The following is a 21,695-nucleotide window of genomic DNA, read 5'->3' on the forward strand; positions in this document are numbered from 1 at the left end:
GAGGCAGGGATGCCCTCACACACGTGTGCTTACACAGAGGCAGGGATTAGGGAGAGGGAGAGTCATTTATTTCTCACAGTCCTTGAGGCTGGGAAATCCAAGATCAGATACTCAGCTTCTCGTGAGGACTCTCTGCCTGGCTTGCAGTTGGTACCTTCTCACTCGGGGCTGGGGGGGGGTGAGCGCGGTCCTTCATCTTCCTATAAGACCCTGGGGCCCCACTCTCTTGGACTTGCCCGATCCTAAGCATCTCACAGTCTCACACTGAGGGCTGAGGCTTCCATGTGTGAACTGGGAAGACATAAGCACCCAGTCCATCAATCCATGGCTACTTTCATCCCTGTCACTCTGGAGTGTCATGCCCAGCAGTTACCATCCTATAGCATACTTCATACATCTGTGGTTCCACAGTCTCTTTATTGAGGCATAATTCACATGCCACTTACCTATGCACACAAATCAATCATTTCTAGTCTATTTAACAATTTGTGCAGCCATAACCACGGTCCATTTTAGAACATCTTTATTACTCCAATTAAAAAGCCAGTACCCATAATAACCCCATACCTCCCCCCTTCTAAACACACTCCACATTTCACTTCATTATTTATTTTATTGTCTCTCTCCCTGCTGGGAGCTGTTTTCTCTTCCTGACAGTACAAATATTTTATTTGTTCACTGGCAGAGCAACGTCAGATATGTGGTACATAATAGGGCTGCAGGAAGGATGGAGTACAAAAGAAAGAGGGACCCAAAAATATAAAGGAAATAAGGGAAGTTGCGATGGTCGAGTTTGCCAGCTGACTTGATCAGATTTAAACATGCCCAGGGAGGACCATTGGGTTGACTCTGTGGGCTCGGGTGTTGCTGCCAAGCCTACTAACCCAAATTTCATCCTCAGGACCCACATGGTGAAAGAAGGGAACCCCCCCTCCTCCAACTGTCCTCTGACACCCCCTTGCATGCCTTGGAACGTGCACACACATATAATACACAAATAAATAGTGTAAAAAAATAAGACATGTCTAAGAGATTGGGAAGTGCTCTTCTGGGTGTGACTGTGATGGTATTTCCAGAGACAATGAGATCATGAAGGTTTGGTCCTATTGAGTGGATTCATCCCTTGAAGAAGTCATAATAAGATAGCATTATTGGCAGGTAGCTAAAAGTAGGAGGCCAAGTTAGTGGAAGTAAATCACTGGGGTGTCCTTGGGTACATATATGTATGTCACACTGGTGTCTTCCCAGTGTGCCTCCCTCTCTCTGTTCCCCACCCCCCACAAAGAAGCCAAGAACAACCTTTACCACACATTCCTGCCATCATGATTTTCTGCCCCAGCACATGAGGTCAAGAGAGGACCCAGGGTTTCAGAAAACTGAACCCTGGGAGCCAAAGCAAATCTTTCCACTCTTGTTTCTTTCAGGCATTCTGGCAGCAATGCAAAAACAACTCAGACAGAGGAATAGTTAAAGTTGGGCTGTCCCAGGTTTGAAGAATAATTGGTTGTGTACCCCTAATTCAGGCTTGTGCTCTCCAGGAGACCAACTCTATCCATTTATCTCTGTTTCTGTGATAATATGCTCCTGACCAAAAGCAGTCTGGAGGAGTAATGGGTTTATTTCAGCTTCCACTTCCAGGTCACACCAATCACTGAGGGAAGTCCAGACACACACTCAGGCAGGAGCCTGGAGGCAGGAACTGAAGCAGAGGGAGTGAAAGAGTGTACCTTGCTGGTTTAGTCCTCAACTCCTGGTCAGCCTGCTTTCTTATATAACTCAAGGCTAGCTGCCTGGGGATGGCACCACTCACAGTGGGCTAGGCCTTCCTGCGTCAATCAATCAACAGTCAAGGCAGTTCCCCCACAGACCTGGCCACTGGCCGATCTGGTCTGAGAATGCCCTGGAAATTCCTCTGTTGAGATCCTCTCTTTACGTGGGACTTCTTGTCTGCATCAAGTTGACAATAAAACCTAACCAGGACACCAAGCAGAGGAGATTACCACTGCATTTGCTCAAGACGCAGTTGAAGGGTAAACAGTTATCTGTCTATCAGTTCCTGGTGAGCTGGCGTGTTTATTTCTGCATCACTAAACTCTGAGGAAATTGATAAAGTGATTCCAACAGATCCTGAGCAGTGAGAAGCTTCTGGACGCAGAACCCACCCTGCACCTCCTCCCAGAGGAATCCCTGACCCACCCAGGACATGGCCTATTTTGGGGACATGCTACATCTCTGTGATGGCAAGCCATGGGGGAGGAGGAGGCTGTCACTGCTTCCATTCATTTCTTTTCTTTCATTGTAACCAAACCATCTAACAGAAAAACTTAAGGGAAAGGAGTCTATTTGGGCTGGCAGTTTCAGAAGGTCCCTCTGCTGGCAACTTGGTTCTGTGCTACTTGGCTAACTATGAGGCTCACCATCATGGTGGGGGGAGCATGTGGCCAGGGGCCCTTTTTCACTTCCATGAAAACAGGAAGCCTAGAGCAAAACAGGAAGAAAGCAGGGGCATGAGACCCTCAAGGACCCATCTCCAGAGACTACTTGCTCCACCTCGGTTTCACCTCCTGGAGTTTCTAGAGCCTTCCAAAATAGCACCTCCAATAGATGAGCATTTTAAGAGAGGACACCTCCTATGCAAACCATAGCAGTCATGAAATAGCTGCCTTCCTGGACTCTGGGTGGGGAGGTTGGATTTCCATCCCTTTAAACCCTCTGGTCATGAGATACCCCCAGTAACAACCTTCTCACTCCTGCTTGTGTGGTTGGTCTTACAGTTTTTAGTAACATGGCCTTGTTGGCAGTCTGGTGAAGTCTAGAGACCCTGCCTTAGAATGTTTTTTAATGCATAACATACAAGACTATAAATCAAACCAAATCTTTTGCATTTAAATTATGGCATAGTCATGCTGTGTTTTTTTAGATTTATTTTTTATGTGTATGAATGTTTTGCCTACATGTTCATATGTACAACATGTATGTGAAGTACCCAAGGAGACCAAAAGAATGTGTCAGATGCCCTGGAACTGGAGTTACAAATGGTTGTCATCCACCATGAGGGTGCTGAGAATCAAGCCCAGGTCTTCTGAAAGAGCAGGAAGTGCTCTTAATGACAGATTCATCTCTCCAGCCCCACGTTCTGTGCCTCTATTAGCACACGATATGGCAGAATCTAGAAGTGAGGCTGATGACCACATAATTCTGAAGCCGCGATATTTATGGAATAAGATTCTGACATATCCACAAGGAGGCGAGGGGTGTTTACATTTTACACTCTCAGGGTGTCTTGGGCATGTGCCGAGACCCCAAGCAACACCCTTGGGAAGCATCACCAGAAGACAGAATACCACACTTTTGGACCTTCTCATTCTGGGAAATGTCTTGGCCTTCCAGCTGTAGAAACCTGACTATAGGGTTGGAACATGTCTGTGTGTACATCGCTTGGGAAGAGGCCTCCACACCCCAAATACAAAGTTCTGTACAGGTCAAAAGTTAGTTCCATGACTCAGAAGATATTTCAGTCACTAAAGTGATTCTAAGGCACGTATGGGGACCTGAGCTTGGATCCCCAACACCCACAAAAGAGCATCTGTAACCCTCATGCCTGGGAACAGGAAGTAGGGATGGAGACAGGAGGGTCCTGACTGTTCCCAGCCTAGCCAAATCAGTAGTTCAGGCTTAGTGAAAGACCCTGTTTCAAAAAAAATAGATGGAGAATAACTGAATAGACAGGTGTTGGCCTCTAACCTACACACACACACACACACACACACACACACACACACACACATTCTTACACACATTTAACACATTCATATACAAAGGTTATTCCCAGAGTACCTTAAAGGATTCCCCCCAGCCCCTGTTCAAAGAAAGAATTTGCTAGGTAAATCCATGGTTACCTAAGCGCAGCCCATGGGAGCAACGTGCTGCAGAAATTGTGTTTAAGGGTAATTTGCTGTGTAAATTAAACACGTCATCATTGGATGTTGACTTTCACGTGTGAATTGTTGGCACACAAATGGGTGTTGCTAATTGCGAGTGTGTTTTGTGCATTCATTAATCTGGGCCTGAAGTCAGTGTGCAGAATTCTCTGATAAGACCCAGTATAGAAGGGAGGTAAAATAAGATTCTCTTCAGCTCTGACTGTAATTTAGGCTGGCCTTTTCTGCAGTCTGAATCAACACAGACTGGAGCTCGCTCGCTCTCTCTGTGTGGACACAGAGAGCTGTTATTCATATCCAAAGATTGTTCTTTCCAGGTGGGTGGTAGAAACCACTGTTTTGCAGCAGAGGTGAGAGCCTCAGCTCTTGAAACAGTCTCATGGGTGAAAGATTCAAGAGCAGAAGCCCTTCTTAGTAGCTAGTAAGGATAATAGCAGCAACTGATGTCTGTGGAACCCGGGTGCCATATTTGCTAATCTAAATTGTTAACTTGATGAGTTTAGAATCACCATAGACTGCACCTCTGGGCATGTCTACAAGTATGTTTCTAGAAAGGTTTATCCAAGGTAGGAATGTGGGTGACACTATCCCATGAGCCAGGGTCCTGGGCTGCATAAGGAGAAAACAAACCCCAAAACATCTCTCTGCTTCTACCTGTAGACAGTGTAACCAGCTGCTTCAAGAGAGAGATGGTTACAATGTAAGCAGTTGATTCAAAAGAGAGAGATGGTTACAATGTAACAGGCTGCTTCAAGAAAGAGAGATGGCTACAATGTAACCAGCTGCTTCAAAAGAGAGAGATGGTTACAAGTAACCAGTTGCTTCAAAAGAGAGAGATGGTTACAATGTAACTGGCTGGTTCAAGAAAGAGAGATGGTTACAAGTAACCAGTTGCTTCAAAAGAGAGAGATGTTACAATGTAACCAGCTGTTTCAAGAGTGAAATGGTTACAATGTAACCAGCTGCTTTAAGCCCCTGCCACCATACCTTCCCAATGGTGATGGACTAGCTTCTCAAACTGTGAGCCAGAATAAACACCTCCTATCTTTTTTTTTTTTTATTTTCGAGACAGGGTTTCTCTGTGGCTTTGGAGCCTGTCCTGGAACTAGCTCTGTAGACCAGGCTGGTCTCGAACTCACAGAGATCCACCTGCCTCTGCCTCCCGAGTGCTGGGATTAAAGGCGTGCGCCACCATCGCCCGGCTAACACCTCCTATCTTAAGTTGCTTCTGTTGGTTATTTTGTTTCAGCATCAAGAAATAATACAGGTGCTGTGATAAATCTATAGATATGCTTTTGACATATTGTCCCTACTTTGTGATCTGGAGGTAGAATCAAGAGGAATTTAAACACTATGTCCTCCATCAGCCTCACCTGTGAGCTGAAGGGCTAGAAATATCTGCCACCCATCACCATGGAACCATGCTCCCACTGGAGTCACCTGAAGAGGTACCACTCAGATCCCAGAGCCTCCTCCATAAGGATGGGCTACCAGGTGCAGCTTTGTTCCTCCAGCTCTGAGAACCTGCATTTGCTCTGAGAGCCTACAGGCTCCGAGCTAAACCGGAGAGACACAACATTCAGAAAAGTTGCCAAGTTCCTAAGGAGGAGACCGACCCTGAAGGCTAGGGTGTCTCCCCACACCACTTTGCTTGTTTCTTCAGTAAATCATATTAAGACTCTGAACTTCCCTCAGTCACTGGGATGCTTGGAACACTTGCCTTTATCCCTCCTGTTATGGGGCTTCATGTTTTATCCTGAAAGTTCCCCAGTGGCATATATTGAAAGCTTATCTTCTAGTCTGTGGCCATTGGGAGTGAGGTGTCCTTGAAAGGGATATTGGGATGCCAGCCTTCACTGCCTTTCTTACTGATTCCTGGATGCTGTGAGGTGAAGATGGATCTTCTGCTTAATGCTCTTTCCATGAGGTACTGAGCTGCCACAGACCCAGAGCAGCAGAGTGGAGAGACCATAGACAAAATCCATCCTCCTTCTAAGTTGATTCCTTCAGATGTTTTGTCTCTTTGGTGGGATGCTGACTGAGATATAGTCTTGAGGTAAAAGCACTCACCAATTCTGAATCTCCTGTGTGGAAAGGACATGGCATACAACCCAGGCATTGTTAGTCTTCCCATTTCACAAATAAGCAAAAGGATCTCTGTCTCGCCCCAGGGTGCACAGCCAGAATATAGGAAGGTCTTCATTGAGCAGCTTTCTTTGTCCTCTCTGCCGTATCTGAACAAACTTTGTATTCTGAGCATCTCGTATACCACCCACAGCTCAGCAAATGTCCCTGAAATGACAAATTAACAGCCTGAAGTGAATTGCTCTATGACACAAAGACTGAAGAAAATGCTGTAGGTTGGGTGCTCAAAGATTATAAGACAGACTAATATCGTTTTCTATTGAACTTAAGAGCTGGAGGACCCTGAGCTCTGTTATGTCCTCACATACATAACAGAGAGGTGATATCCTAAGAGAATGTGTCATCCCTACACTGACTTGGAGTCTGTGGACAGTTGTGGTCACCTCTGAGTAATGATGGGGCTGGATTATGTTGTTTCCTGTGAAAAGTCACACAACATAATCACCCCAGATAGGACATCAATGACAGATCAAAGAAATGGTTCCACCCAAGTCTAGCTTATGGAGTTTACTGAAGTTACTTATAGGGCAGACAGTTACACCACTGAAAAAGTCACCCAAGGTAGGGTGATAACTCAACACAAGCTGCACCCGTGAAGCCCCCACCCCCACCTTTCAGACTGCTCCTATGGAAAAGTCTCCTCTCCCCAGTAGGGCAGTGTGTTCTCCCCAGCAAGTGCTACCACTTACATAATCTTGTGTTCTGGTTAGGTCTTGTCAATTTGACACAAACTCTCCCCTCTCCTCTCCCCCTCCCCCATCCTCCTCTCTTCTTCCTCTCCCCCTCCCCCAACCTCCTCTCTTCTTCCTCTCCTCCTCCCCCATCTTCCTCTCTTCTCTTCTCCTTCCTGCTCCTCCTCTCCTCTCCTTGCCTCTTACACCCTCCCCTCTCCTTTTCTCTCTTCTTTCCCTTCTTTCTTCTCCAATTGAAAGGGCTGTCTCAGCATAGATTTGAGCAGAAGCAGCCCCCTTTTGGAATGTGTGATCTTTTTCCAGGGAAACCATTCCTGGCTCACAGCAGTCTCAGCTTCTAGGAGGCTGTATATTAGAGCTGGGCAGGTTTGAGAAGCATCCCCTGGGCTGTCATGGAAGATGATTGTAGGTGATGCACAGAACCTTTTTAATTTTAATCACTATGTATATTTCATGAGCATGCGGAAATATTGGTTTTCCATTTATGGTGCTGATATAAAGTTTCCTTTTAAAATAAATTTGTTTGTATGAACAAGTGAGGCAATTTAAAGAGAAAATATTAAGTAAATAAATTGTACAAGCTGTGCACAGATATGAGAGACATCATGACAGTATTCCCAGATGGCTGACATTTGAGAAACACAATTACCAGTGGATGGATTATCAGAGAGGTGTCTTGAACTGAACTCAAGCTGCCCAAGCTCAGAGAAGCTGGCGGAAAAAAAATGAATTTTTGTTTGGTGCTCATGTCACAGACAGGGAGGACAGCAGGTATCACTTACAGAGTGGAGAGCTTCAAACAGGGGTAGTGAGGGTGAAAATCTCTATGCCTACTCATCTCACATGGGCAGCCCTCCTCAGAGATACACCGAAAGCTCTAGTCTGGGGATGAAGATGACAATGATGAGGGAAATCACGTGATGATGGAAATAATGCAATTATTTGATTATTTGATGATGGTGATGATGGAGATGTTGGTGATGATGGAGATGGTGATGATGGAGATGATAATGATGATGGAGATGATGGTGTGATGGAGGTGATGGTGATGATGGAGATGATGGTGATGATGGTGATGGAGATGATGGAGATGATGGTGATGATGGAGATGATGGTGATGATAGAGATGATGGAAATGATGTAATGATGGTGATGATAGTGATGATGGTGATGATGGAGATGAAGATGATGATGGAGATGATGGTGTTGATGGAGGTGATGATGGAGATGATGGTGATGATGATGATGATGGAGATGATGGTGATGATGGAGATGATGTAATGATGGTGATCGTGTTGGTAACAATGACTATGGTGATGACAGAAATGATATGATAATGATATCGCTGATGTTGGTGAGGATGGAAATGATGTGGGGGTGATGCTATCAATAATGTTGGTAATGATAATGGTGGTGCAAAAAAAAGAATAGAGCTAAATACTAATTAAGCACAAACAAGGTACCAGACCCTTTTCTGAGTACTGTAAGTGTATATATGTATTTCCTCATTTAATTCTATGAGATAAATATTGTTATTATCTCCATTTTGCAGACAAGAATGTCAAGTTTAGGTAATTTATATGTGTTTTTCCCCTTAAAATACATAACAAATCCATTCTGCCATTATTTTCGCTTCTCACAGAAAAATAAATTAGCTTGGTCAAGAGCCACCACTAAATAGCAGCATATTGGGTGCTGAGATGCAGGCAAAGAACATACCATACTGCTCCCCAAAAGAGAGCAATAGATAGAGTTTATTGGGTCCCCACAAAGAAGCATGCATGTGGATAGTTAACTGTAAAGCACTACAAAATTAAGCAGCTACATCTTTATTAGGGAGTATTGCTGGTACGCAAGGAAATGAGATTCTGACCAGGGCATTTTAGAGGGCTTCCTGGAAGCTGCACCATTTGATCAGCCATCCGTAGCTGTAGGGTGTGGGAGTTAAGAAATCCAAGTTAAGAAATCAATGAAACAGGGACCTGGGAAAGCCAGGTGGACCGAGTGGTCCCCGAGAAGATGAGGGGACAGTGAGACTACAAGGCTAAGAGCACCCACCCACCAGCCCTCCCAGTGTCCCTAGAACATGGGAAGTTGATGGGCAACTGGGAACTCCTGCCAGCATCTCGCTGTCTCTGCCATTGCTGTCACTAGCCCCATTTCCCACTCACTTTTGATTTTTATCATTGTAAAGTGTTTCATGCAAATTTCTTCTTACATTTTATTAATACGTATTAATATGTAAGAGGTTTCATTATGACATCTTCACACATGTAAATAGTATATTTTGATATTATTCATCCCCTACTATCCTCTCACGTGCCTCTCTCATGATTCCTGTTTTAGGTTCTTTTTTGCTGCTGTGATTACAAAAAAAAAAAAAAACCTATAAGAAACAAGAAATAAAGGGCTTAATTGGCTCACAGTTGCAGGTTACAATCTGCTATGGGGCCATCAAGGTGACAGGACCTTGAAGCCTCAAGTCACATTCCATCCACAGTCAAGAGCAAAGAGCCATGAATTCATGCCTGGTTGCTAGCTCAGCTCGCCTTCACTCTTCCACAGTCTAGGACCCTCCACCACCTGCAGTGGGTAGGTCTCCCATCAACTAATATAACCAGGATGATCCCGGAATCCATGCCAGAGAGCCCTTCTCCCAACTGATTCTACATTTTGTCAAGTTGACAATTGACGCTAACAACCTCTCTCCCTCCCCCTAGCAGCCACCAACTGTGTGTCAGTCTTCAGGGCCCCATGAGCTCCTCCCTCCTGAGAGCATTTGAGAGAAAGAATATTCTAGTCTGACCCTGGACAGAAGCACAGGGAAGGAAATACCTACTTCTAGGTGCCAGAAATCAAAGTTCAGAAATTTGGAGAACGCCAATAATCCCTCCAGGCAAAAATCCTTGGTCAACATTCTTTCTCCTTCTCCTGATATTTACTTTGTGCATATTTTTAATAACATAATCCTGATCACACTGTAAGTAATTTTGAAGTTCGTACTTTCCCTACTTACCATTTTAATGAAGATTCCTCCTCGCGATATTGCAGTTTTGTGTAAACAGTTTTGACGTCTGCCTCCGTTTATTATTTGATCTTGTGTGTGTACTAGAGTTTCTTTTCTTATTATTTTTGGACATTTGTTTGTTGGATTTGGGAGTCTGTAAATAAGGTCTGGGTGCCAATCCTCAAGATTCTGCAGCATTTTGAATTCTAACACTGGGACACGTTCCCAGAAGTGGATTACTGACTCAGGGGACTGGAGCATTTGATAATACATTTGCTGCATAAAGCCAAATTGCTCTAAGATGGACTGAGGGCTGGCCAGTTGAACTGGGCTGCCTTTGGAGGAGGAAATTGGACCACTGTAGAGAGAAAGACACAGGCACACTACCTTAACACAGGGAACCTTATCTGACTCCACCTTTCCCTGCAACATGGGCCTCGGTTTCCCATCTCAGCAGCGCGGACCTTCGGGACTAGATTGTTTGCTGTAACGGGTGACCCGTGCACATGATGGTTCAGCAGGGCCCCTAACCTCAGCCCACTAGATATCATAGAGTTTGTGTTCCTGGGTTTTGAGTTCGGTTAAAGTGTGTCACTGGGAGGCAGCAGGATGATAGAAGGTTTGACCACGCAATGCAGCAATGCAGGATGGGACGGGAGAGACTAGCACAGACATTGTGTTGGTGGGGAGGGAAGGAGGGAGAGAGGGTGAGAGGGGGGAGGGAGAGGGGAAGGGAGAGAGGGAGGGAGAGAGAGGGGGGGGGAGAGAATAAGTCACATAATCTCAGCACTTGGGAGAGAGGCTGAGGCAGAAGGATCCCCATAATTCCTATCAAGCTATCAAGCCTGGGCTACACAGTGAGTTCAAAGCTATAAAGTAAGTAAGCTACAAAGTAATACTATGTTTCAAAAGACAAAGGAAGAGTAGAAAAGACAATGGAGACTTGAAAGATTTGACTGGTATGAGTGTGGGCGGCAGGACCAGCCCTTTCAAGGAAGCCCTGCAGACTGGGATTCTAATCAAAGCTAATGCTGCAGCCTGGAGTCAGAATCCCTTTTTTTTGGGGGGGGGTTCCACTTTTTTAAATTTATGTTTACTTGTGTGTGTGTCTGTCTGTCTGCCTGCATGCCTGCCATGCCTTATATGTGGGGTAACCATAGAGACCAGAAAAGGGCCTCAGATATTCTGGAGTTAATGCAGCCATGAGCAGCTGGATGTGGGTGCTGGGAACTGCTCTCAGGTCCTCTGGAAGAGCAGTGCCTGCTTTTCACTGCTGAGCCATCTCTCCAGCCTCAGTTTTCCCTCAGGTCTTCAACCAATTAACCAAGGCCCATCTACATCACAGGTGTTCCGCTTCTGTACTCAGAACCTGCTCTCAGTAAAATGATCCTAAAACTATCCCAAAGAAATGTCTAGACAATGTCTGATCTAGCAACTCAGCTCCACAGCCCAGCCCAGTTGACACATAACATTAATCATTTTGCATCTTGCACAAGAGGCTCCAAAGATATGCAACACACTCCATTGTACACGAGATGACTTTAGTGGCCAGGGGAAGGGCATTAAAATACATGTATCACACACTTTTACCTTAATTACTTAAAAAAGGCTCTGTTTGATATGGCCCCCCAACCCCCTTTCTGATACTTGTTATTCATTTAAGAAGAAAGCAGAACCCAAATTTGAGCTGTCCTAATCATTTGCTTTCTATTTATGGCAAGTGATGTTCATATTCTATTTGTGAAAGTGGCATAATTTTCCTCATTATATGGATGTATTTAAATAAGACAAAATGAGTACATTTAAAATTGAGCAAGTAGCCACAAATACTGCTCACTTTGGCATGGCGGCATTCGTGAATGATGGAACCATTGTCTCGGCCAGGACAAGGGTGGGTTTCTGAGCTCAGTCAGCCACCCCCAGGAAGATCTGCCCTGTGACCCATGAGAACATGCAGTTGTGGCTTCATTAAGAAGTCTTGTTTGAGGATGGAGAAATGGCTCAGCAATGAAAAGTTCCTACAGCTCTTACTGAGTGGAGTTCAGTTCCTGGCAACCACAACAGGTAGCTCACAATCCCCTGCCAGGCAGAACTGATTCCCTCTTCTGGCCTCTGCAGATACCACACTCACATGCACAAACCCACACTCGTGCACACATGCATACTTGTAATTAAAAACAAAGATTAATGTAAAAAGTATGCTGTCCCTCTGAGGAAGAAGAAGAAGAAAGAACAGCATGTTCCTCAGGTTTGCTGGTCCTGAGAAGGGTGAAACAACCCCCTGTGTTCAAAGACTATGGCTAAGAGCGTGGATTCTGTGCAGAGTCGTAAGTTCAAATCCCACCTCTCCTCTTACATATTTTATAGCTATGCAACCTTGAGAAGCTGTGGAACCTTTTGGACTTCCATTTCTTCACCATAAATAGACTTTAAATATATTGGGTGCTAGAGAGATGCCTCAGAGGACGTGGGTTCAGCTCCCGGGACCCACACCAGGTGATTCACAGCCACCTGTAAGCCCAGCTCTGGGAGATCCAGCGCTCTCTGGTCTCTGTGGGTACCTGCACAAATGTAATAAAACATAAATTCATGTATGCACACACACCTCAGTGACAAAATACCCAAGAAATAAACCTAAAGGAAAGGACACCTTGACTAAGTTTCTGAGTTGCTGATCTGGGCTCACTTGGTTCCTTTTTCGTGCTGAGGAACCGGCAACATGGCAGGAAGCATGTGACAGAGTAAAGGGACTCTTTTCATGGACTAGAAGTGAAAATATACCTCTCAAAGCTGAGTTATTGTACTAGCAGAGGACAGCAAGGAAACAGGTTATTAAACCAATACAAGTGACAAATCTTTGCAGCGTACAAGACCATTATCCCACAGATAGGGAGCCTAGAATGCACAAGGAAGCCCTGGGCTTGTTCCTGGACACCACATAGTCTGGATGTGGTAGCTCATGCCTGTAATCCCAGCACTCAGGAGATGGAGGCAGGATCAGAAGTTCAAGTTATCCTCAGCTACATAGTGACTTTGAGGTCATTCTGGGCTGCGTGAGAGGGGAGCGAAAGCAATTGGAGTCCCAGAAGAGCGAGACTGCAAGCAATTCCACTGACGCCTGTGTTTCAAAGTCCCTGACGGTCACATGACCAGCAAATGTTTTTCCCTTTCTGCTTGACGTGGGACTGTCACGAGATGTAGCGGCTGAGGAAACCGGGGTCCAGAGTCTCTGCTAAGATCTTCCGGTTGGTGTCTGTGACGCGAGGTTCTGAAATCTTGCTTCTGTCCACAGGTGACCTGGTGTCCCGGGCGATGCACCACCTGCAGCCCCTCAATGCAAAGCACCACGGCAATGGCACTCCCCTGCACCACAAGCAGGGGGCGCTCTACTGGGAGCCGGAGGCCCTGTACACACTTTGCTACTTCATGCACTGCCCGCAAATGGAATGGGAAAACCCCAACGTGGAACCGTCCAAGGTCAACCTCCAGGTGGAAAGGTATGCCTTGCCTGGTTTCCAAGGTTACAGACAGTTCTTGGCTCACCCCAGCCTTGTGATGGATTGGCATTGCCCTCTAAGATGAAGAGAGGCTTGGGAGCGATGGAGGGAGGATGGGAGGAAATGGTTGCTCTTATGCCATAAAACACCGGAGAGGAACTTCATGCCCCAGGAAGACATCATAAAGCCTGGAGGGGTTTTGAAATAGCTTTATATGTGCCTGGTCCTGTACAGGATAAAAGTGGCCTGGGTCACAGAAGTTTACATGAATATCTCAGACAGGCAGGAACTGGGGTGCAGTCTGGGGTGCAGTCTTTGAAAATACGGTTTGGAGATGCCACCTCCTTACATGTCTCCATCTTTCTTCATGGATCTCTTGGGGCCCCAGTTGGACGAGAGCAGTTGATCAGCCAGAAGAGTTGTCTCTCGGGTCTGGAGTGGATACTGGGCTGTCCTGGGAGAAGTCTCTCGGTTGTCTCTGTAGCCTGGAATCCTATGGGAAGAACAGAGTGTGAGGGGCTCTGGGCTGTGTCCCTCCATTTCTGCTGGCCTCACCCTCCCTTCTACACGCCGGAGAACTGAATTACACAGTTTCTCAAGATTCTTCATACCTTTAAGCCCCAGGATCCTCTGGGGGAATCCTACCCTCTCAGAGGTCTGGGATTAGAAGCCGCTTTTAGGAACAGGCTACCTGGGCATGTCCCCTCTCCTATTCCCTTCTCATCTGTCTTTTCTCGAGGCTCATGAACCAGGCGCTATCTTAACACAGTCCTTCCTTGACCTAAGTACGATGGAAACTATGGAGATGACCCCCATTCTTACAGAGACACACTTAGTAAACCGGGCTCCAAAATATACTGCCTGGGCTCAAACTCGAGCACTTCTGACTAAAAACTGTGGCCTTGGGGAAATGACTTCATGTGTACCTTGGTTTCTTCATCTGTAAAATGGGATGATAAAAGTAAATTCTTCACAGGGCTGTTGGGAACTTAAGTGAGTTGAACAGTGCCTGGAACACACCAGGATCCAATTAATTAGTGCCCCTTTGTTTGTTGTTGCTGTGGTGGTCAAGCGCACGTAGCTGAATGATTCCCGTCTTGGGCTTTTGAAGTGGTTCTTAAAAACTCAGTGGATGCTGTTTCTACCACAGTAGCTTGGGCCTCGGTGGGCTCCCTTAAGACCCTCCCACTTCTCAGAGTTCTGTTCAAACAAGAGGATGAAAACTGGCCAAGCAATAGGAATATTCTCAAGTTTTAGTTATCAGTATCCAGTCATCTGAACACCTGACCTGATGGGTCAGGAGTCACCCCGGTTTCTCACTTTCCAGGCCAAATCAGTGGACCCCCTAGGCAATCCCCATGTGCAGACAAGTCCCACACAGGGAGGTGCGGAAATGTCTGTGGTCCCAGAGCAAAATCTTTTAGCCAGACATACCAATACCTTGCTGTCTTTGACTATAGGTCCTCGGAGGCTCAGCTCAGTGGTACCAAGCTTTTCAGTGCCTAGACAGTGTTGAGATTCCTTGTTTACCCTCGTACATCACCTGTGGCTTTTGCTTCTCTGTAGATGATGCGTCTCCCTCCCTGGCCAAACACTGCCTCCGCTAGCTCCAAAATCTCCTCTTCCAACCCTGCTTTCCCCTTCAGGTTCCCACTGTCTAGTCTCAAGCTAATTCTTCTTGTAACCCCTTGTTTTTTCCTGCCCAGTGCAGTAACCTGGGATCCCATACAGATTCCCGTGCTTGTGCGATGCCTGTGAGCTTCACAGCGGTGAATTAAACATGTGGTTGGCCCATCACTCCACAGCCAAGGCCAAGATAAGTGCTAGGTGCACAAGGAGAAGTCAACACGGACTTATAGCATGAAAGCGTGGACTGATCCAATTCCAGCTGCCCACTGAACAAGTCCCTCGGGAAAAGTACTGACATCACCTTAGAGTTGAAGTCATCATATCCCCAAATCCACTGCTCTTCCTGTCTCTAGTCTCTAAGGAAGGCACTCCCATTGGCTTTAGAAAACTAGGATTCTTGTACCTGCTCTTGAATTCTACTGGCCAGCATGTTGAGGTGTGACTTTTCCTGGACAGATGAAGAACCATCTAGTCACACATGTAGATACAGCACCAAACAATAGACCAGGAAAAGATTCCACACATGTCTAGATTAGTGTAAGAGTGAGTGTAATCAAACACACACACATACACACACACACACACACACACACGTACACACATGGGGAGGGGTGTAGCCCTCATGATCCCCTCCTCCAAACAACACTATTAACTGGCTCTTAATCTTCTTAATCTTGGAAGAAGCAGGGTCTTGTGAGGCCATCCTCCACTCATGTTAGAAAGTTAATGGCCCAATCTTCTCCAGGTTTCCTTAGGGTAATCACAGACACTGACGGTTCAATGGAGCAGCAGTCACGTTAGACCCAAAGGGCAGCATTCTACAGCACATGTCTTATGCTACACTGTGACATCTCATTTCTCTGTTCCCTTCTGCCCGGGCTACATTGGCTGTGCTTCAGGACTTCCCTCTCACCAAGATCATTGAAGCTGATTTCTCAATGGTCTGCATGCAAATGAGGCTTCATAACCTGTGGCCAGCTCCGCTCCCCCCCCCCCCGCACTGTACCAGATAAACTTCTAAGACCTGATAACACGCTGTTGCATGACCCTGTCCATACAACTGTGTGGTTCTATTATCTACTGTGTTTATCAGTGGCCATTTTCCCTTCTTGAGTCTATTTCTAGATTCAGTGTGGTTGGAGCAGCTGGAAGTCTAAAGAGACCCACTATGAAATGCAGAATTTCCAGGACAGACTTGAAAAAGACATGATCTACATGTCCCAAATTTTTTCGAAGCCATTTATCTCATTCTTTCCGTCCCTTCTTGGTTGAATTTTCAAAATCAAAGTAGATGTTAACATTTTTTTTAAAGTCCTTATCACTTTCATCTTCTGGAGATTCTACCACTTGGTGAGTCAGGTGGGTAGCAGCTAGGAATGACAGCCCAGCTCTGCAGTTCTGAGAACTTGAACAAGTGATTTTGCCTCTTCGAATCTCCTTTTGTCATCTGTAACATGAGAAAAGACATTGCTCATGGGACAGGTACAAGGAGTGAGTTAGATGTCAGGACTGAGATACCCAGGGCAAGCCTGACATAACAACGACCTTCCATCCCACGGCTACCAAAATAGAAAGCTACGATCATGCATTCTTTCCACTAAATTGTTCATACGCCTGTCCTCATAGAAGCTCAGGAGTGGCTCTATCTGCAAGAAAAGCTCTCTTGCTGTCCCTTAATGCTTCTGAGTTTAGTATCTGAAATCCTCATGCAGGTCCTAGCCTGGAGAGGCTCTGGGAACACAGCAACAGCCTGGGCAGGAAGGAAGGTGGAGAGACCCACTGTCATCAGTGAAGATCAGAAAGGACCACTGAGGAGGAGGGGAGGCTGGCGTGAGATATTGTTATTTGCTCAGCCTCTGTTCTGTGCCAGACAAGGACAGAGAGTTGTATAACCCTCACATTTGTGTCTACAGACAAAACAAATCAAACTGGTAGTGAGAAAACCATCCTTATCCAGAGTCTAACCAACATCATAGCCCATCCATCGTATCTCAGCACTTTAAAAAGAAACTGAAGAAGAAGAACTAGCATATTTACAAGATACAGGGAGGTTTTGATCCATGGGCATGCCTGTTAGGTAAGAGAAATGTGTTGTAGGCATTCTTCTTTAATTCGGAAGGTAGAGTACTTCAGTTGAGATCCTGGCTTTCACACTCATTAGCTGAGTCATCTTGGACAGGTTGCTTAACCGCTCTGAGCTTCAGTTTCCTGGACTACCATAGACCGATCGATGTCAGGGTGTTCATGAGGCTTTGTGAGTTGATATACTAAATGCTTTAAAGGTCTCTGCACTAGAAATGATGGCTGCCATCACCTTGCTGTCGTGGCGTCTATCACGTGGGCTCGGAACAGGCTAACGATGGGATTTTGATAAACTTCATTAGGCCTGAAGGGACAGTCTACACGTTTTCTTTCCAGCTGGCTCCCAGGTGAAGCTGCTGGGGCCTGGACAGCACTGTTACGAGGTACTAACAATTTTTCTTTGTTCTGTTTTGTTCAAAGTTTATACCAAAACCTCCATTTTGTAAAGCTGCATACAGACAAGAAATGAGCTTTTGTAGTGACTGAATCTCCCAGTGGTGGGGGCTCAGTTGATGTGTGGTGCCTAATGACCATCTGTCCCAGTGGGGACTAGCTGCAACCTCCTTACCCCAGAAGTCCTCTGCAGTTTACCTGAGCAAATGGAACGTGGGATTGTCCTGACGTGGCCAGCCTGCAGCATGCTTGGCTCTGGAGCCACCACCAAAGAACAGCTCCCAGTTTAACGATCACCCGCAGCTTCCCCAAGGTGGCTCTACACAGCTCAAGGCTGGCAAATTAATGCAGAACCACACAAAGGAGGGGCAAGGCAATGTTTGACAGGGGCCATCCTTGGGGACAGCATTCAGGCAAACGGGATTTCACCACCATCTGAGCTGTTGACACCTGCAGCCTCGGGACTTGTTAAACAGCTTTGGCTGGGTTACTTAGGGAATTTACCTAGGAAGAGGGACAGCTTGTGCCCACAGGTGACAAGCCGAGGTGTAGGCTCAGGCTGAAGGACAGCACCTTCCCCCAGCCTGCAGGTGTAGCCTGACTGCCAGCAGGTACATTTATTCCCCTCAGAAGCCAATCCTCTTCTGGATCTGCCCACTGGACCACAGCACGCTCATGGGGGCTGACACCAGCTTCTCTTTGCTTTGTAGGAAGGGGAAGAATACTCTTATTTATTGTGTGTGTGGGGGGGGAGTGTCTGTCTGCATGTGTGTGCGTGTGTCTGTGTGTGCATGTGTATGTGTGTGCGTGCGTGCATGTGTGTGCGCGTGCGTGTGTGTATGTCTGCATGTATGTGCTTGTGTCTGTGTGTGCGTGTGTGTGTGCGCACACGCGTGCGTGTGTGTGTGTGTCTGTATGCAGGTGTGAATGTGTACAGAGGCCAGAGGTCAATGGCAGTTGTCATTCTTCAGTCACCATTGCTCATGTGCTGTCCACCTTAACAGTTTGTTCATGCGTTTTGGTCCTCTGTTTGTTTGTTTTGGGATAGGGTCTTTTACCAAGTAGTCCAGGCTTGCTGACTGGTGAGCCGGTGGATCCTCCTGCCTCTGCTTCCCCGGAACTGGGTTACAAGCACACAGCGACATGTCTGGGTGTTTTTTTTTTTTTTTTTATGGGTTCTAGAGATCAAGCTCAGGGCCTCATGCTCACAAAGGCCAGTGCTTTATCAACTCCAACCCAGGAGACCTTTTGTTAATAAACACAAAGAATCATAAATTAGAGCTGCCCAGCCTGGAACAGTGATCCCACCCCATGGGAGTGCTTAAATTTAAATGAAAAAGAATCAACCCAAATTAAAGAGTCAGTTTCCTGCCACCATGAGCCTAGCCTTCTTTCAGATGCCCGCGCTGGTGAGACCTCATGGAGAACTGCCAGGTCTTGTGAAGTGACAGGACCAGACAGCAGGGACCTAGAATATCGCCATCATCATAAACCTTGCTGTGAGACTCAATGCAAGCAGCATTTTAGGACAGCAGCCAGGGAACTCTTTCTCCCTCCCCCCCCAACACCATGAAAGGAATCATCACAGACCCAGGGCCAGCTACCTGCTGGAATGCACACCATGTTCCCACTTGGATCATCTTACCGCCAAACTTATTTTAATGTTTTTAAACTAGCATATATAATGATGGGTTTTATTATGACATTTTCATATGTGTGGATCATAATTCTGCTCATATTCATACATTACCCTCTGTTGTTCTCCCTCCCTGTGGTCCCACTTCCCAAATAGACCTCTTCTATATTTATGTCTTATATACATACATTATTTTAGCCTAGTTTCCCCATATACAAGAACGCATGATATTAGTCTTCGAGTCTGGCTTATTTTGTTAACATGCTGATCTGCACTTCTGTCTACTTTCCTGCAAATAATTCACAATCTCATTCTTCTTTATGGCTGAACAAAAGTCTGCAGTGTATAAACACCACATTTTCTCCATCCATTTGCCTCTCCGGGCTGTTGCAAACAGTGCAGTGTGCATGGATTTGACACAGCTTGGTGGGTGCTGACTTAGAGCCCTTTGGGTTTGTGGTTTGGCTGAGTTATTCAGCCCTCCAATTTCAAGTTTTTAGGAACCTCCATCCTGATTTCCGTCATTGATATTCCAGCCTTACACACCTGTCAAAAGTGAATGCCAGTTTTGCTTGCCCACATCCTGAACAGGTGTTTGTTGCTTGTTTTCTCTACGTCCGTCATTCTGACTGCAGTGAGATGGCCTCTCAATGATGTCTCAACACATCCTGGCTGGCTATGGATATGGAACATTTTTCATACACTCCCATCTATTGGTGTTTCTTTTGAAAACTTTCTGTTCAGCTCACTTGCCCACTTACTAATTGGATGATGATGGTGGTGGTGGTGGTGGTGGTGGTGGTGGTGGTGGTGGTGGTGGTGGTGGTGGTGGTGGTGGTGGTGTGTGTGTGTGTGTGTGTGTGTGTTTGATTTTGTTGAAGAAGAATGAGGGCTCTAGTTTTGTGGTTGTGGCTGCTGCGACAAAATACCTCAACAAGAAAACAAATCAGGAAAGAGTTTATGTTCATTCACAATTCCAAGTTACAGTCCTTCGTCGCAGGGATGTCAAGGTAGCAAGAACTCAGAATAACTGGTTACATCCCATCTACACTCAAGAACAGGGAGAAGTGAATATACACATGCTCGCTCGCTTGCTCGCTCGCTTGCTCTCTACTCGATTTCTCTGTTCTTATCTATACAGTTCCCTACCCCCCTACCTAAGGAATGGTGCCACCCACAATGGGCTGGGTATTTCATCATCGATTAACTCAGCTAAGGCAATCCCTCACAGGCCAACCTAATATAGACTCTCACTCTGTCCCTTTGTCTGGTATGTTTTATGCCATACCTTGCTGTTTCTGTTACTGTGGCTCTATAGTATAATCTGAAGATACGTTGTGATTCCTACAGTATTGCTCTCTTTGATCAAGACTGCTTAGTTAATCAGCATTCACTTGAGCTAAATTATCTTTCTACTCCTGTACAGAGTACCATTTGAATTTTAATGAGTATCGTCTTAAATCTGTAGATTGCTCTCAATTATATAAAGCTCCATTTGTGGGAAGGAGGCAATCCTGTACCCAGAGATTGAAACTGAGTTCTCACACATACTAGGCAAATGCTTTGATACTGAGCTACACCCCAAACCCTCTTTATAATTTTGACTTTGGGAAATTTTGAGATGGTGTCTTGTTCTGTTGCCCAAGGCTAGCCTTGAACTTGTGATCCTTCTGCCTCAGCCTCCTGATTGGCTGGATTTATAGTCTATGCCTCCAGGCCTGGCTTACACCAGCACTTCCTAAAGCAGTCATGTTAGCATCTCCGTGCCGTTTCTCCAGAAATTCCCACTATGCAGCTCCCTTCTGAGGGCAGCGCATCAGTGAATCTTCCCGACAGCTGTGTGAGCCGATCCTAGGCATCATCCCCTTCTGCTATCCCTATCTGGTGGAAGAATTTTAGCCTTAAAGAAGTCACACAGCTCGTGAGGAACCAACCGAGGGCACAAAGGCTGGAGGCATGAGGAAGCGTGAGCCTAGACCGCCTCTTGCAGCCATATGCCCTGACTGGGGACTAGGGGCCCTGAGGTCAGAAGCCTGAAAACCATGCCCAGAGCAGTCTTGCTTCAGTACGCTTCCCTTCCTTCTTCCCTTTTCTCTGCTTGGGGCTCCAACAAACACTGCTAATAGCAAATGGTACAAAGATTGCTGGCTCACTTCATCTAACTTGACTGCAATTTTTAAATCTCAGAGAAACGTGGTTGGTTTCTTAACTTTCTGTAAAGGGAAACAGAGTCCACCTCTGCGGTTTGATTTCTAATTGTCACACGGCAACCACACATCCTCCCGGAACACGGTGTTCTGTCTTGATCCTTGTACGAGCAAGTTGGACTTGTTAGCATAACTATCGCCCCAAAGTTCGCCGATTCGTTGTAGTAGGAACGTCTAAAATCCCCCTCTTCAGGACTTTGAAGCATAGACAACACCTTTATCAGCCACGGTCTCGTGCTCAGTAGATGAAAACCCATTCCTCTGTCTCCCTTTAACTCTGCCCCCGCTGACAGACCTCTGCCAACCTCTCCCACTGTGCCTCGCCAGAAAGTGGTACCTCAACATTTTTTGAGCATGGCGCGTCTCAACTTGTGTTATGTTTTCATTATATTTATTACTCTGAAGCTTCTGATTTGTTATTCACTCGTCAGTCAGCATTCAGTCAGCTGTGTCCATCCAGTGTCTG

The 21,695-nt window shown here is 46.0% G+C and overlaps 1 protein-coding gene across 5 annotated transcripts in view; it reads left to right on the forward strand.

Moving 5' to 3' along the window:
* Positions 1-21,695, forward strand: part of Btbd11 (BTB domain containing 11) — a 258,983-nt gene that overhangs the window by 158,997 nt on the left and 78,291 nt on the right. For all 5 annotated transcript variants that reach the window (XM_026784505.1, XM_026784504.1, XM_026784503.1 and 2 more), the window contains exon 3: positions 13,078-13,282. In XM_026784505.1, the coding sequence (XP_026640306.1) occupies positions 13,078-13,282 (205 nt within the window). The remainder of the gene's footprint in view (positions 1-13,077; positions 13,283-21,695) is intronic.

This window comes from Microtus ochrogaster, chromosome 24, assembly GCF_000317375.1.
Source record: "Microtus ochrogaster isolate Prairie Vole_2 chromosome 24, MicOch1.0, whole genome shotgun sequence".
In the NCBI taxonomy this organism is placed as follows: Eukaryota; Metazoa; Chordata; class Mammalia; order Rodentia; family Cricetidae; genus Microtus; species Microtus ochrogaster.